We start from the raw sequence: 12,211 nt of genomic DNA, 5'->3' as shown, positions 1-12,211 counted from the left end.
CCTCAAAACTAAAAAAAAATTCCCACTGCCATCTTTTTTTTTTTTTTTTTTTATGTTTTGAGACAGAGTTGCTCTGTCACCCAGTCTGGAATGCAGTGGTGTGATCTTGGCTCACTGTAACCTCTGCCTGCTGAGTTCAAGTGATTCTCCTGCCTTAGCCTCCTAAGTAGCTGGAATTAAAGGTGCACACAACTACACCCACTAATTTTTTTGTATTTTTAGTAGAGATGGGGGTTTCACCATGTTGGCCAGGCTGATCTCGAACTGCTGCCCTCAAGTGATCCGCACACCTCGGCCTCCCAAAGTGCCGGGATTACAGGCATGAGCCACCGTGCCCAGCCCACTGCCATCTTTAAACATGCCCAAACCCTCAGGCTGACTTATCTGTGGTGGGTGTCTCCTTAGTTTTTGTGCCCTGGGCACCATGCCTGCCTCCCTCTGCAGTGCAGTTCTGAAGGTGGACACCTCTTTATTATGATTTTTAATAGAGGCTGTGTCCTCCTTCCCTCCCGAAGGCTGGAGCTGCAGGGGAGGGCACGCAGGCGGGGATGTCCAGCAGGGTCAGGGGGCCACTTAGGAGAGCGTTTGGTTTGAGCTGTGAAAGTTGAGCAGAGGTCTCTGGGCAGGTGCGAGGGCAGAAGGGAGCCTTGGAGTGTGAGGGCTGGGGCCAGCTGAGGAGGCCGGGTGCATGGGAGTGGAATGTTGTCTTGCAGGTGACAGGGAGACAGGAGGGTGCCAGACAGGGAGTGGGTGGGAGTGGAGCTGAGTGCAGACGGGGCTGGAGCCGCAGCCACAGAACAAACGTCGGAGCTGGGCTGGGGCTGTGGGGACCCGGAGGAAGCCCGTAAGCCTCTGCCTCGTCTGTCAATCTCACGAGCCGACCTCACCTGTAGCCTGCCATCCCCACCATTGTGCTTTGCCCCAGCCCCCAAGTCAGGGCCACTGTTCTCTCTGGCCTGGAAGACTGCAGCAACTTCTTCACCTGGCTCCTACCCCATCCGTTCCCTATAAAGACAGAGCCAGAGGGGGTTTTCAAAATGTTGCCATTTTGAAAACGCACCTTTCTGGCCAAGACCCTTCAGTGGCACCCACTGCCTTCAGCATCAAGGTCATAATTTCATGTCCTGGCAGTCAAGGTGCTTTCCAGCTGAGCTGGGCCATTTGCAACCCCAGTTACCCTGTCCGTGGCCTTTGTCCCAAGCCACCCCTGTCCACCACAGCCACGCTTCCACTGTGAGAAGCAGGGAGTGCCATTGCACTGGGGCGCCATTCCCAATCCTGCTCTTGGTGGGTCTTCAGCTCCTTTTGACAACCATTGGGCACCTGCTTTGTGGCAGGTGCTGGGGATTATCAGATGTCCTGGGCTGGTGACAGCACTCGGTCAAGGGCAGGCAGACCCCTGAAGTCAGGAGAGCTCCAGGCTCCTTAGCCAGGTGCCGCCCCCACCCTTCCACCCACTCCCTGCACCTGCCCTCTCCCGTTCCTCACACCTGCACCTGTATATATTCAAACCTGTCCTGGGGATTGGCCCAGTGCCAGGCCAGGCTGCAGCCAGCAACAGTCTAGACGGTGGCCAATGCCCTACAGCTCTCCTAACAAGTCCCCTTAACACAGCCTCTGATGGGCTGAAAGGGACTGAGAACTAGGTGGTCTTCAAAAAATTATTCTTGAAACATACTACTCGTGCAGGACACCAGGCTCCACATAGAGTGCTGGACACAAACACCAATCCTCAAGGAAACCACAGATTGGCAGGGAGAGAAACAGGTATGGCAGCAACCAGTTTACAGGGACGCCTTGGGTGCCAAGCTCTGTGCTAGGGGCTATACCCATGTTGTTGATTGCATCTTACCCTCACAACACCCCAGAGGCGTACACATTGTTAGCATCCCCAGCTTACGGAGGAAAAAGCTCAGTGAGTAGGTCATGCAGGGGGGATCCACTCCCTGGCACCAACAGCTGCTAGCCGTCGGGAGTGAACAGCACTGGGACAGGGCACCCTCTGGTAGCAGAAACCAGCCCCGGCTGGAGGAGGCAGAGGCAGCTACACCAAAAAGAGGAACAATGGCCTTGGGACCTGCAAAAGGCAGACAGGGCGCAAGGACGAGCCCAGTGCGAGGGGACGGGTGAGCCAGCCCTCAGAAGGTGGGGAGACTGAGCCCCGATAGCTTCTGGAACTCCCTAGGAGGAACCTAGAGAATGTTAACTCATGGGGTGGAAAGGCAGCCTGAGAAAACGCTAATGCGAAGGGGAAGGAAAAGCTGCTGGTGTGTACTCTGGAAAGGAATCTGGCTCAGGGATGGTGGCAACCCAGGGGGAAAGCCCAGCTCTGTCCACAAGAGGGCTCCTGGCAGCAGGCAATGAAGTCACCTGAGGCGTGGGGACGGTCGGTCGCCGGTTCCTCCAAGCCTCTTTGGGAGGAAGGCTAAGAAGAGGACATGCCTAATCGTGACCCTGACCCTGAAATACCAGCAGTCAGAAAGAAGCAGAGATGGGCAAGAGACATGATTGCTTCCCAAGATCCTACCCCCACCTCAGGACAGTCCCCTTTCTGCTGAGAAACACCACTCAGCAGGCTCCTGGATGCTGCCCTTGGTAACACATGAGAAGGCTTTCCCCTCCTAACCTTCCAGAGGGACAGATCTTTCATAGTTCCCAATTCTTTGTCTCTCTCTCTCTTTTTTTTTTTTGAGACGGTGTCGCCCAGGCTGGAGTGCAGTGGTGCTATCTCGGTTCACTGCAAGCTCCGCCTCCCGGGTTCACACCATTCTCCTGCCTCAGCCTCCCGAGTAGCTGGGACCACAGGCGCTCGCCATCACGCCTGGCTAATTTTTTGTATTTTTAGTAGAGACGGGGTTTCACCGTGTTAGCCAGGATGGTCTTGATCTCCTGACCTCGTGATCCGCCCGCCTCGGCCTCCCAAAGTGCTGGGATTACAGGTATGAGCCACCGCGCCCAGCCTGTCTCTTTCTGACAAAGGTAACGCACCACTAATTTCCTTTTTCAGGTTGGTGTAATCTATTGTTGAATAATGCATTATTTCAATGATTATCATTTTCAGAATTCTATTTTCAAATCTGCCTAGTCATTTTCACACTCTTTTTGCTCTTTTTCAGTGCCATCTTTAGAGGTTTCATATTTTGTTTTCTGTTTCTGGTGCCCCCCCCCCTTTTTTTTTTTTTTTTGAGTCTTTCTGTCACCCAGGCTGGAGTGCAGTGGCACGATCTTGGCTCACTGCAACCTCCGCCTCCCAGGTGCAAGGATTCTCCTGCCTCAGCCTCCTGAGTAGCTGGGATTACAGGCGTGTGCCACCATGCTTGGCTAATTTTTGTATTTTTAGTAGAGATGTGTTTCACCATGTTGGTCAGGCTGGTTTCAAACTCCTGACCTTGTGATCTGCTGTGCCCAGCCTGTATCTGGTGATTGTAATAGCTGAAGTCCCCGGCGTCTAAATCAATTATTGTTCCTGATGACTTTGCTAACGATGGCTCATTTCCTTGAAGGTTCAGTGTCGTTTCCGGACAGCTTATAATTGGTTGACACACAATATTGATCCTGAAGGTCCTTAATTATCTTAATTTCTCAGCACCAGGATTCCCTGTCCTTCCTTCAGTATAAATCTGACATGCGCAGCTAAGTTTTTAATTTTTGTTGAGACGGGGGTCTCACTATGTTACCCAGGTTGGTCTCAAACTCCTGGGCTCAAGTGATCTCAGCCTCCCAAAGTTCTGGGATTATAGGTGTGAGCCACCATGCCCGTCCCAGTTCTTTTTTCCTTTTTCTCAAGCAGGGACAGAGCTGTTTCCAATTCAGTTTCCACTGCAGGTGGGCAGATCTTCCCTGCCACCTTTTCACGGTGCCAAAGGTACTGAGCTATCTGCCTTTGGGGAAAGGCCCCAGTTTTGTTTCTGCACTTTGTATATGCTCAAAACCAAGTCTCACATTGTGCCTAGAGGCAGTCTCCCTCCAACTCTTGAGTTCTTGGAATGTCCTATCTGTGACCTCAGCAATGCAGTTAAAAGTACATTCATTATAATTTATCTGGCATCTGGGTGTTTTGCGGTCACGAAAAGATTTTCAGCCTGCCATTTCTATGGCACATTCCCTTTCCACCAACATAGTGCTCTTGTGCAGGGCTGACAGTCCCATGGCTGAGATCTTGTCATTGTTCTAGGTGGGCAGATTGCAGTGCAGCCCAGAAAGGTTTGCAGTTGGCACCACCTGCATTAAAGATCATACAGCCAAGCCCTAGGCCACAGGCCAGCCCTTCTCCCTGTTTCCAGACCTAGTAACCAGTCCGTCTCCCCTTGCATTCTAGGGGACTGTGAAGCTGGTGGTGGCAACAAGCCTCTTGGGCAAGGCTGTTCAGGAGAGGCGGGTCTCAGGGAGAGAGCACAGATGGGTATTCAAGTGACAGAACTGAGGCCTCAGCTCACTGGCTGGTAAACCAGACTGGCAGCCTGAAATTCCACACAAAGGTGTGCCTGCACCAGCCTTTGGGCCACAGAAAGTACCACCCAGGGGCTGCTGGAGGCAATGCAAGCTGTTGGGCTTTTAGGGAGAGTAGTTTGTACAGATTTCAAGGATCCAAGAAATGTTCAGTATCAAAAATTCCACTTTGGAAAATTATCCTAAGGAAATAAATAATGCAAAGGACGCATAGATGTATGCTGCACCAGAAAACGCGAAAGCGATCCAACTGCCCAACAGGAGGTGAAGAGTTAAAAAAAATTATGGCCTCAATTAAATGATGCAACCATTAAGCAAATAAATTGGAAGGCAACAGTAAAATTACCTGTGATTTAACATCAGTGTCATAAGGACATAAGTGAATATTGACAAGTCTAGGTCTGTTGACATTTGTGTTAAAATTTTACAAGAAAATACATAAGTCACTAGAAAATATATCCACAAGTCCACCACCCTGTTCAGGCAGGACAGATGGTCAGGCTTTCCGTGGTTCATTTTTCCTTATTACAAGATAACTTGGCCGGGTGCAGTGGCTCATGCCTGTAATCCAGGACTTTGACGGGGGTGAGGCAGGCAGATCGCTTGAGCCCAGGAGTTTGAGACCAGCCTGGGCAACATGGTGAAACCCTGTCTCTACAGAAAATACAAAAAATCAGCCAGGCGTGGTGGCCCATGCCTGTAGTTCCAGTTACTTAGGAGGCTGAGGTGGGAGGATTGCCTGAGTCCGGGAGGTGGAGGCTGCATTGATCCATAATTGCGCCACTGCACTCCGGCCTGGGCAACAGAGACCCTGCCCGCCTCCACCCCCAAAAACAAAACAAAAAAACCACTTAAGAGAGAAGTAATGGGGAGTGTCTGGAAGCTGTTGTTGGCCCCTGACTGCAAGGCCCACTGGTGGGCTCCAGCAGCCAGCCTGGTTGGGTCTGGTCCCCACAGGGCACTGACCAGTTGGTGCAGCTGGTTTTCCAGAGGCCAGCTCCAGGCACATGGGGTGCAGGCACCCCCTGCTTCATGCCCTTGGGCACTCTTCAGGCCATGACTAGAACCAGTTGGGGCCCCTCTCTCCCCCTTCCTCAAGGATTTGGGAATAAGGGTGAGGGGACACCTCCTAGTGTAGGGACCACCTTTCCTCCTGGTCCCATTCCAGCTTGAGGCAGAAAAGGAATATAGCCTTTTTATTGACTACTTTAAGTAGAACAAACTAAATACATATTTAACAGTTTTGGTTCATTTATACAGTACATTAAATAAGTTATGCACAGAGTTAGGTAACAAAAGTTCCTATCAGAGTAAAATGACAAAGCACAGAAAAACCAGACTCTAATGCATTCTGTGGGTGGTTTCACATTCATCATCCCCCTTAAAAATCACGCATGGAGGCTTCGTTCTTAATTTATTTACACTATTGGCTTTCTTTTATGAGTGGAGCCTTTGTAGCCTCATCAGGAACTTGGAAAGCCACGTAAGGGGACTGAAGGCCTCTCGGCCCAGTAGTCCTTTCAATCATTCGCCTAATGCTTATTGCTGCTTCTCTGCAATTCTCCAAGGTAGGGATGGGGCTGTCCCCAACAGACACCAGCACACATGCCCTATTTGGTATAAGCATCACTGAGTGTACACTGGGCAGCCGTAGGCTCGACCAGATGGGGTCTGTGAGGGAAGCTCCACCTCGGGGGCTATGGAGGGGGAGGAGGGGACGCAACGCCTGCCCCTCAGGCCTCCTAACCTTCTCCTGGCTCACGATGGAAAAGGTCACCTGCACCATCATCTTTGGAAATGAGCACGTCGATGCCCGAGGAAAGAGGCAGGTAGTCAACGTTTTGGTTTCACAAGAACTACAGACACTCCAGAGTTGGAAGGGCCCTGCGGAGCTGCTGGCACAGCCCCCACTGCAGTCTGGGCAGGGCTGCTCTCGACAGTTGGCCATGTGGCCCGAGCTGGAACAGTGCACGCTCCGCTGGCGCTTCTTCCATTTGGTTCAGACATGCTACCACCCAGTTTTCTGCAAACAGCTTTAAAAAGAAAAAAAATCGAAGGAAGTTGGTTTGGTCTACCGACCTGGGAGCCTGGAAAACTTACTTCTAGTTCACTTCTGAAGAAAACCTCCACGAAGCGTTCTATTTTCAGTGATTTATTCAACTCTTCAGTTTCCAGGACAGATGGCCATCCGGTCATTCTGTTTTCACTCTGAAGAGCTCACGACCATACAATTCCAGCTGTGCTGAACCTTCAAACGCACTTGCTGAGATATCCTCTAGAACTACCCAGGACGACATCTATACCCTTTGCAAGCAGGTGACAAGCTGAGGGTCACTAACTCTGGGACAGGGCTGTACAAAGTAAAGTGTAGATTTTGTCTGGAAGCTGAAGATGTCAAGTTGACACCAAGCAGTGATGATGAACTCCTGGTGACCTTCTGGCCCAAATGGGCAAAGGAAGTCCACGTTGCAGAGAGCGGGCAGCAGCCGAGGCCAGGTGTGGACTTGTGGTGGGAAGATGTGTCCCGTTTCCAGACAGACCCACTGGCAGACATTTCTAACCCAGCACTGCCCTAGAAATAATCTACCCAATCGGTGACCCCCCAGTCACCCAACCGTGCCTGAGTGGATCTGCTAGAGCACCAGCCCTGGAGCTGCAGGCCCCCCAGGGTGGAGTGCCCCCACCTCCCGAGGTGGACTGCCTAGGCCTGGGCTTAAACAACTTCTTGAGTCACCTTCCCCACAAGATGGAGTCAGGCACGGTGCAGGCAGGTGGGGACAAAAAGGACAATCAGAGATGTGAAACCCAGCCCTCAAGAAACTCTTGGGACATGTGGCATCTTTGGTCTTCTCCGGTCCCTGCAGTCATTCCTCACTTGGCAGATCATTATGTCCCACAACTCATCAGTGTCCTTTGGCAGGTGGTGCTGAGCACTGGTCTCACCCTAGACATGTCTGGCTGATGGCCAGTCACATGTCGCATCTGCTTTTTGGTTTCTAGGTTTCTGAGGAGGCTGCGCTTGACTGATACCTTCTGTACCACCATGCCAGCCCCTCTTTGCCTTTTATGTCACTGCAAATATTAACTGTAGAGGTCAGTCCTCTAAGCAGCCTGAATTTCCACTCCCCACCTGGTAGCTGAGGTGCTGTCAGCAGAGGCTGGAAACCACACAAGGAACCTGGATTCGCTCCTGCCCCTCTAGCCGCCGCCCACCCTACCCCACTGGTGTTCCTCCTCCTGACCAGAGACTTGGATAATTTCAGAAAGGGATTCTTGAAATGTGAATAGGAGGTCCTGGGCAGAGGCCCTCGTGACTTCTGTGTGAAACCGACCAGAATTAACACAGCAAAAGGTCTGCAAACTGAGCTTCAGTGTGGAATACTGCGCAGGTTTGCAGATCAGCCTCTGGGCAGCACGTGGAAAAGCATCACAAAGATTCAGAAAACGAAACTGTCACAGGAACCACAGCCCACAAAAGTAGGCCAGGTTCTGCACACCAAACCTAAGCCTTAGCCATAGAAATGGGCATTGAGCCCTAATAAATATTATTTTGTTGGTTTTGGCTCCTTATTCCAACCAGTAAAAGTATGAGCTACCCTGGCTTGTTTTATGGCCACTGGAGATTTTAAAAATCTGCTTAAGGCCGGACACAGTGGCTCATGCCTGTAATCCTGGCACTTTGGGAGGCTGAGGCGGGCAGATCACCTGAGGTCGGGAGTTTGAGACCAGCCTGACCAACATGGAGAAACCCCATCTCTACTAAAAATACAAAATTAGCTGGGCGTGGTGGCGGGTGCCTGTAATCCCAGCTACTCGGGAGGCTGAGGCAGGAGACTCGCTTGAACCTGGGAGGCAGAGGTTGAAGTGAGCTGAGACCGTGCCATTACACTCCAGCCTGGGCGACAAGAGAGAAACTCCATCTCAAAACAAACAAAACAACGAAAACAAAACCTGCTTACAGTGTTAATCCAACAAATCCATGAAAAACCAGTAAGCTGGCGTAGAGGCTCTGTGACCTCCTTGTGAGACAGCTGTGTCTCATGCAAATGTGGCCCTGTCCGGGGTACTGACTCCATCCCCCTTAGTCAGGGTTCCCCACTAAGGACTGAGGCTTAAGGAGGCAGATGGGGGTGGGGGATACCCATGTATTAGGCTGACTGGAAAACTGTGGGGCTTATGTGTTCCACAGCAAAGGAACATGATTCCCTGCTGTTCTTTCCCTGGCCACACCTTACTTTAGGCAATGGAAATCTAGGCATTTTAAAGGTGTCGTGCACTATGTTTCTGTGTAAGACTGAAAATGTTTGGTTAGAGTGAATTAGGGACTTGAAATTCTCAAATTTTGCTTTTTTTTTTCTTTCTTTCTAAGACAGAGTCTTGCTGTATTGCCCAGGCTGGAGTACAGTGGCAGAATCTCGGCTCATCGCAACCTCTGGCTTGTGGGTTCAAGTGCTTCTCCTGTCTCAGCCTCCTGAGTAGCTAGGATTATAGTTGAGTGCCACCACGCCCAGCTAATTTTTGTATTTTTTAAAGTAGAGACAGGGTTTCACCCTGTTGGCCGGGCTGGTCTTGAACTCCTGACCTCAAGTGATCTGCCTGCCTCGGTCTCCGAAAGTGCTGGGATTACAGGAGTGAGCCACTGAGCCCGGCCAGCACTTGAAATTCTAAAGTAAGATGTACCTGTAGGCAATGACAAGGCTACCTGTGTGGATTCCTTTTCCTTTATGGTACTGACAGCTTTTATTTTAGACTCTGGTCAGTGCACAGAAGGTGGAGATTCAAACTTGTGCTTCAAAGGCCAGCTGGAGCAGGGCCAATCAGACTTACTCCAACTGATTTCTGGGTGTGAGAGGATGCTAGAAGCTCAAAGATGGAGAGCCAGAGGAGTCGGGGTCCTCAGACTCCCATCAAAACCAAAAGGACAAGCCGGGTGTGGTGGCTCACGCTTGTAATCCCTGCACTTTGGGAGGCCAAGGCAGGTGGATCACTTGAAGTCAGGAGTTCAAGATCAGCCTGGCCAATATGGTGAAACCCTGTCTCTACTAAAAATACAAAAATTAGCTGGGCATGGTGACTGGTGGGCGCCTGTAATCCCAGCTACTCAGGAGGCTGAAGCAGGAGAATTGCTTGAATCTGGAAGGCAGAGGTTGTAGTGAGCCAAGTTCATGCCACTGCACTCCAGCCTGGCTGACAGAGCGAGACTTTGTGTTAAAAAACAACAACAATAACAACAAAAAACAAAACCCAAAAAGACAGGGAAGAATGTGGGAGGCAGTTCCTAACATTCTGAAAGGGATATAGGTGATGTCCCGTTTGAAAATGGGAAACTAGGAAGAAAAATTGATCAACTTTTCCCAAAATGGTTCTCACATCTCATAAAACCTTTCTGATGAGCTCAAGGAGAGAAGCTATCAGATAACACAAGAGAAGGAAACAGAAGTTGTGTGCCTGATGATAAATCAACATAGTAGATATAATGACCTGTAACTATGAGGTCCGAAGAATTCTTTGAGGTCCAGGAGGGCTTTTCAGACAAGACCAGGCCTTGACAGTGGGGGCAAGTCCTACCAACCTGCCACAGCACGTCCAGCAGGACAACTGTGGCTCAGCAGGTGCCAAATAGAGCCCATGGGCAGAAGATGCCCACAGCGTTCCAGATGTGTGTGGTCTGAGAGATAAAAGGACACAGAACAAGATGACTGTGCAAATAGCCAAGTGGTGGCAGAAGTTCTGCATTTCCAAGAGATGATCCAGTCAATAATTTGATGATACTAGTTTGGCCAACATGCTCAGAGAGAACAGACTATCCACAACTGAGTCTCATTCTCTCTCAGACCAATCCATGTGCTGGAAACTATTTTCTGCACAAGCAAAATCAAATGAGAAAAAAAATAGGTCCCAAACTAAAGTAGCCAGCAAGGTTGGAAAATCTTGTCCAAAATCATCTGTGATGTGGGGGAAGTTTTATTTGTTTATGTTTTTGCTACTACGGGTGCTTTTATTGCAACAGTGACTTCTTTCCTGTGGACTCTGAGATCTTAACAAGTCTGAACAGCAAGGTTGAGAAGAGAGTCCTGAGTGCCGCCTGTTGCTTACCCAAGTCCCCGTGAGGCCAATCAGTGTCATCTGCTGAGGGTGGAGATGGGGCCGAAAGAGCTGTTCAGGGGTGAGGCAGGCTGCTCCCTGTCCGAGGGGCCTCCTCCACAGCCTGCTGCCTGCTGCCTCCAGCCTGGCTGAGCACATTGGACAGTCTGCTGACTCAAGGAGACGGGGAGGGGAGCTGGTGGTCTACACTGAAAAGGGGCTGGCTAAGTCAGCTTCAGTGGGGAGGAACAAACCAGGAAAGCCATGGAGGAGGCAGGTTGGGCCGGCTGCCCACGTGCAGAGAATGGCACACTGGCTCCGCAGACAGCAAGTGTCCAGAGAGGCTGTGGGGCGCTATTATTCAGGCTTGGACTCTTCCTGCCTCCAATTCATTTCTTGTTAATGACCCAGCAGAGCTACATGCACGGGTTCCAACAGCCAGTCCCACAGCCCAAGCACTCTGTGGTGCTGAGCAGCCATCAGGGTAAGTAGAGTCCGGGGCTCAGAGTCCATTGGTGTCAATAGCTGTCACCGAAGCAGGTGTGGAGGAACGTGATGTGGTTGCCGAGGTCTTGTCGAGGGCTGGGCTGGGCACGCTGCAGTCGGCAGACCTGGCAGAGGAGCCCCTGCCTACAGGAAGCAGCGGCCGACCCTGGCTGTGGGGACTCTGGCCATGCAGGTTCTGACCACAGAGGCGGTGGTGCCGCTCCCAGTCCTTGTGCTGGCAGAAAGAGCCGCAGTATCTCGCGATATTGCAGCCACTGCATGTCTCGCTGGCTTTGCGGCCACAGTTCCAGCAGTTCTGCAAGACACAGGCATCAGTTAGTGGTTGCTGGGATCGAGGGGCAGGCTTGCCATTCATTCCCTGCACACTAAAGCAAGGGGCTGCATGTAGAGAACCCCAGCTATGGAGCTACATACACCTGTGGTCAAGTCCTCCCTCTACTGCTGTTTAACTATGAGAAATACACACTGCCTTTCTGAGTTTCCTTCCCCTGTAAAACAAGAAAACTACTTCCCTGCAGGATGACAGAACAGTGAAATGAAGAGTGTGTGTGAAAATACTTTACACAGCACCAGCCTAGGGCAGGTGGCCATCTCTTCTGCTTAAGGCATGGACTCATCTTTTGACTCATATTTTAATAGAAATCAAACCAAACTCTGTGCAAGAATCTCCCCCAATAGCCATCTATCCTAAGACCACATGTGTTAAGACGAACATTTATCCTACTCCTTTCTGCATGTGCCACCATGCCTGGCTAATTTTCGTAATTATACATATATATATAGTAGAGATGGGGTTTTGCCATGTTGGCCAGGCTGGTCTTGAACTCCTGTGCTCAAGTGATCTGCCTGTCTCAGCCTCCCAAAGTGTCGGGATTACAAGCACCCGGCTGATATTGCTTCCCTCACTAGAGAAATAATCTTCATTGTTTTTACTAATAATCTGACTTAACCAAGGCTGCTGCTGGTGTTTTGTTTTCCTTTTTGGAGACAGGGTCTTGCTATGTTGCCCAGGCTGGACTTGACCTCCTAGGCTCCAGGGATCCTCCCACACTCCTACTTTAGCCTCCTGAGTAGCTGGGACTATAGGCATGTGCTACCATGCCTGGCTGATTCTTTAATTTTTGGTAGAGACAGAGTCTCCTTATATTGCCCAGGCTGGTCTTGAACTCCC

The 12,211-nt window shown here is 50.7% G+C and overlaps 1 protein-coding gene across 2 annotated transcripts in view; it reads right to left on the bottom strand.

Moving 5' to 3' along the window:
• Positions 1–5,630: 5,630 nt before the first annotated feature.
• Positions 5,631–12,211, bottom strand: part of CBFA2T2 (CBFA2/RUNX1 partner transcriptional co-repressor 2) — a 164,703-nt gene continuing 158,122 nt past the window's right edge. Inside the window, exon 11 of one of the 2 annotated variants that reach the window (XM_003904844.5) lies at positions 5,631–11,335. In XM_003904844.5, the coding sequence (XP_003904893.2) occupies positions 11,036–11,335 (300 nt within the window). In that variant the 3' untranslated portion in view covers positions 5,631–11,035. The remainder of the gene's footprint in view (positions 11,336–12,211) is intronic. The other variant, XM_009216317.3, reaches the window with a different exon arrangement.

The sequence above is a fragment of the Papio anubis genome, chromosome 16 (genome assembly GCF_008728515.1).
Source record: "Papio anubis isolate 15944 chromosome 16, Panubis1.0, whole genome shotgun sequence".
Classification (NCBI taxonomy): domain Eukaryota; kingdom Metazoa; phylum Chordata; class Mammalia; order Primates; family Cercopithecidae; genus Papio; species Papio anubis.
The sequence above is the reverse complement of the archived record's forward strand: the minus strand, read 5'-3'. Positions and strand labels throughout refer to the sequence as shown.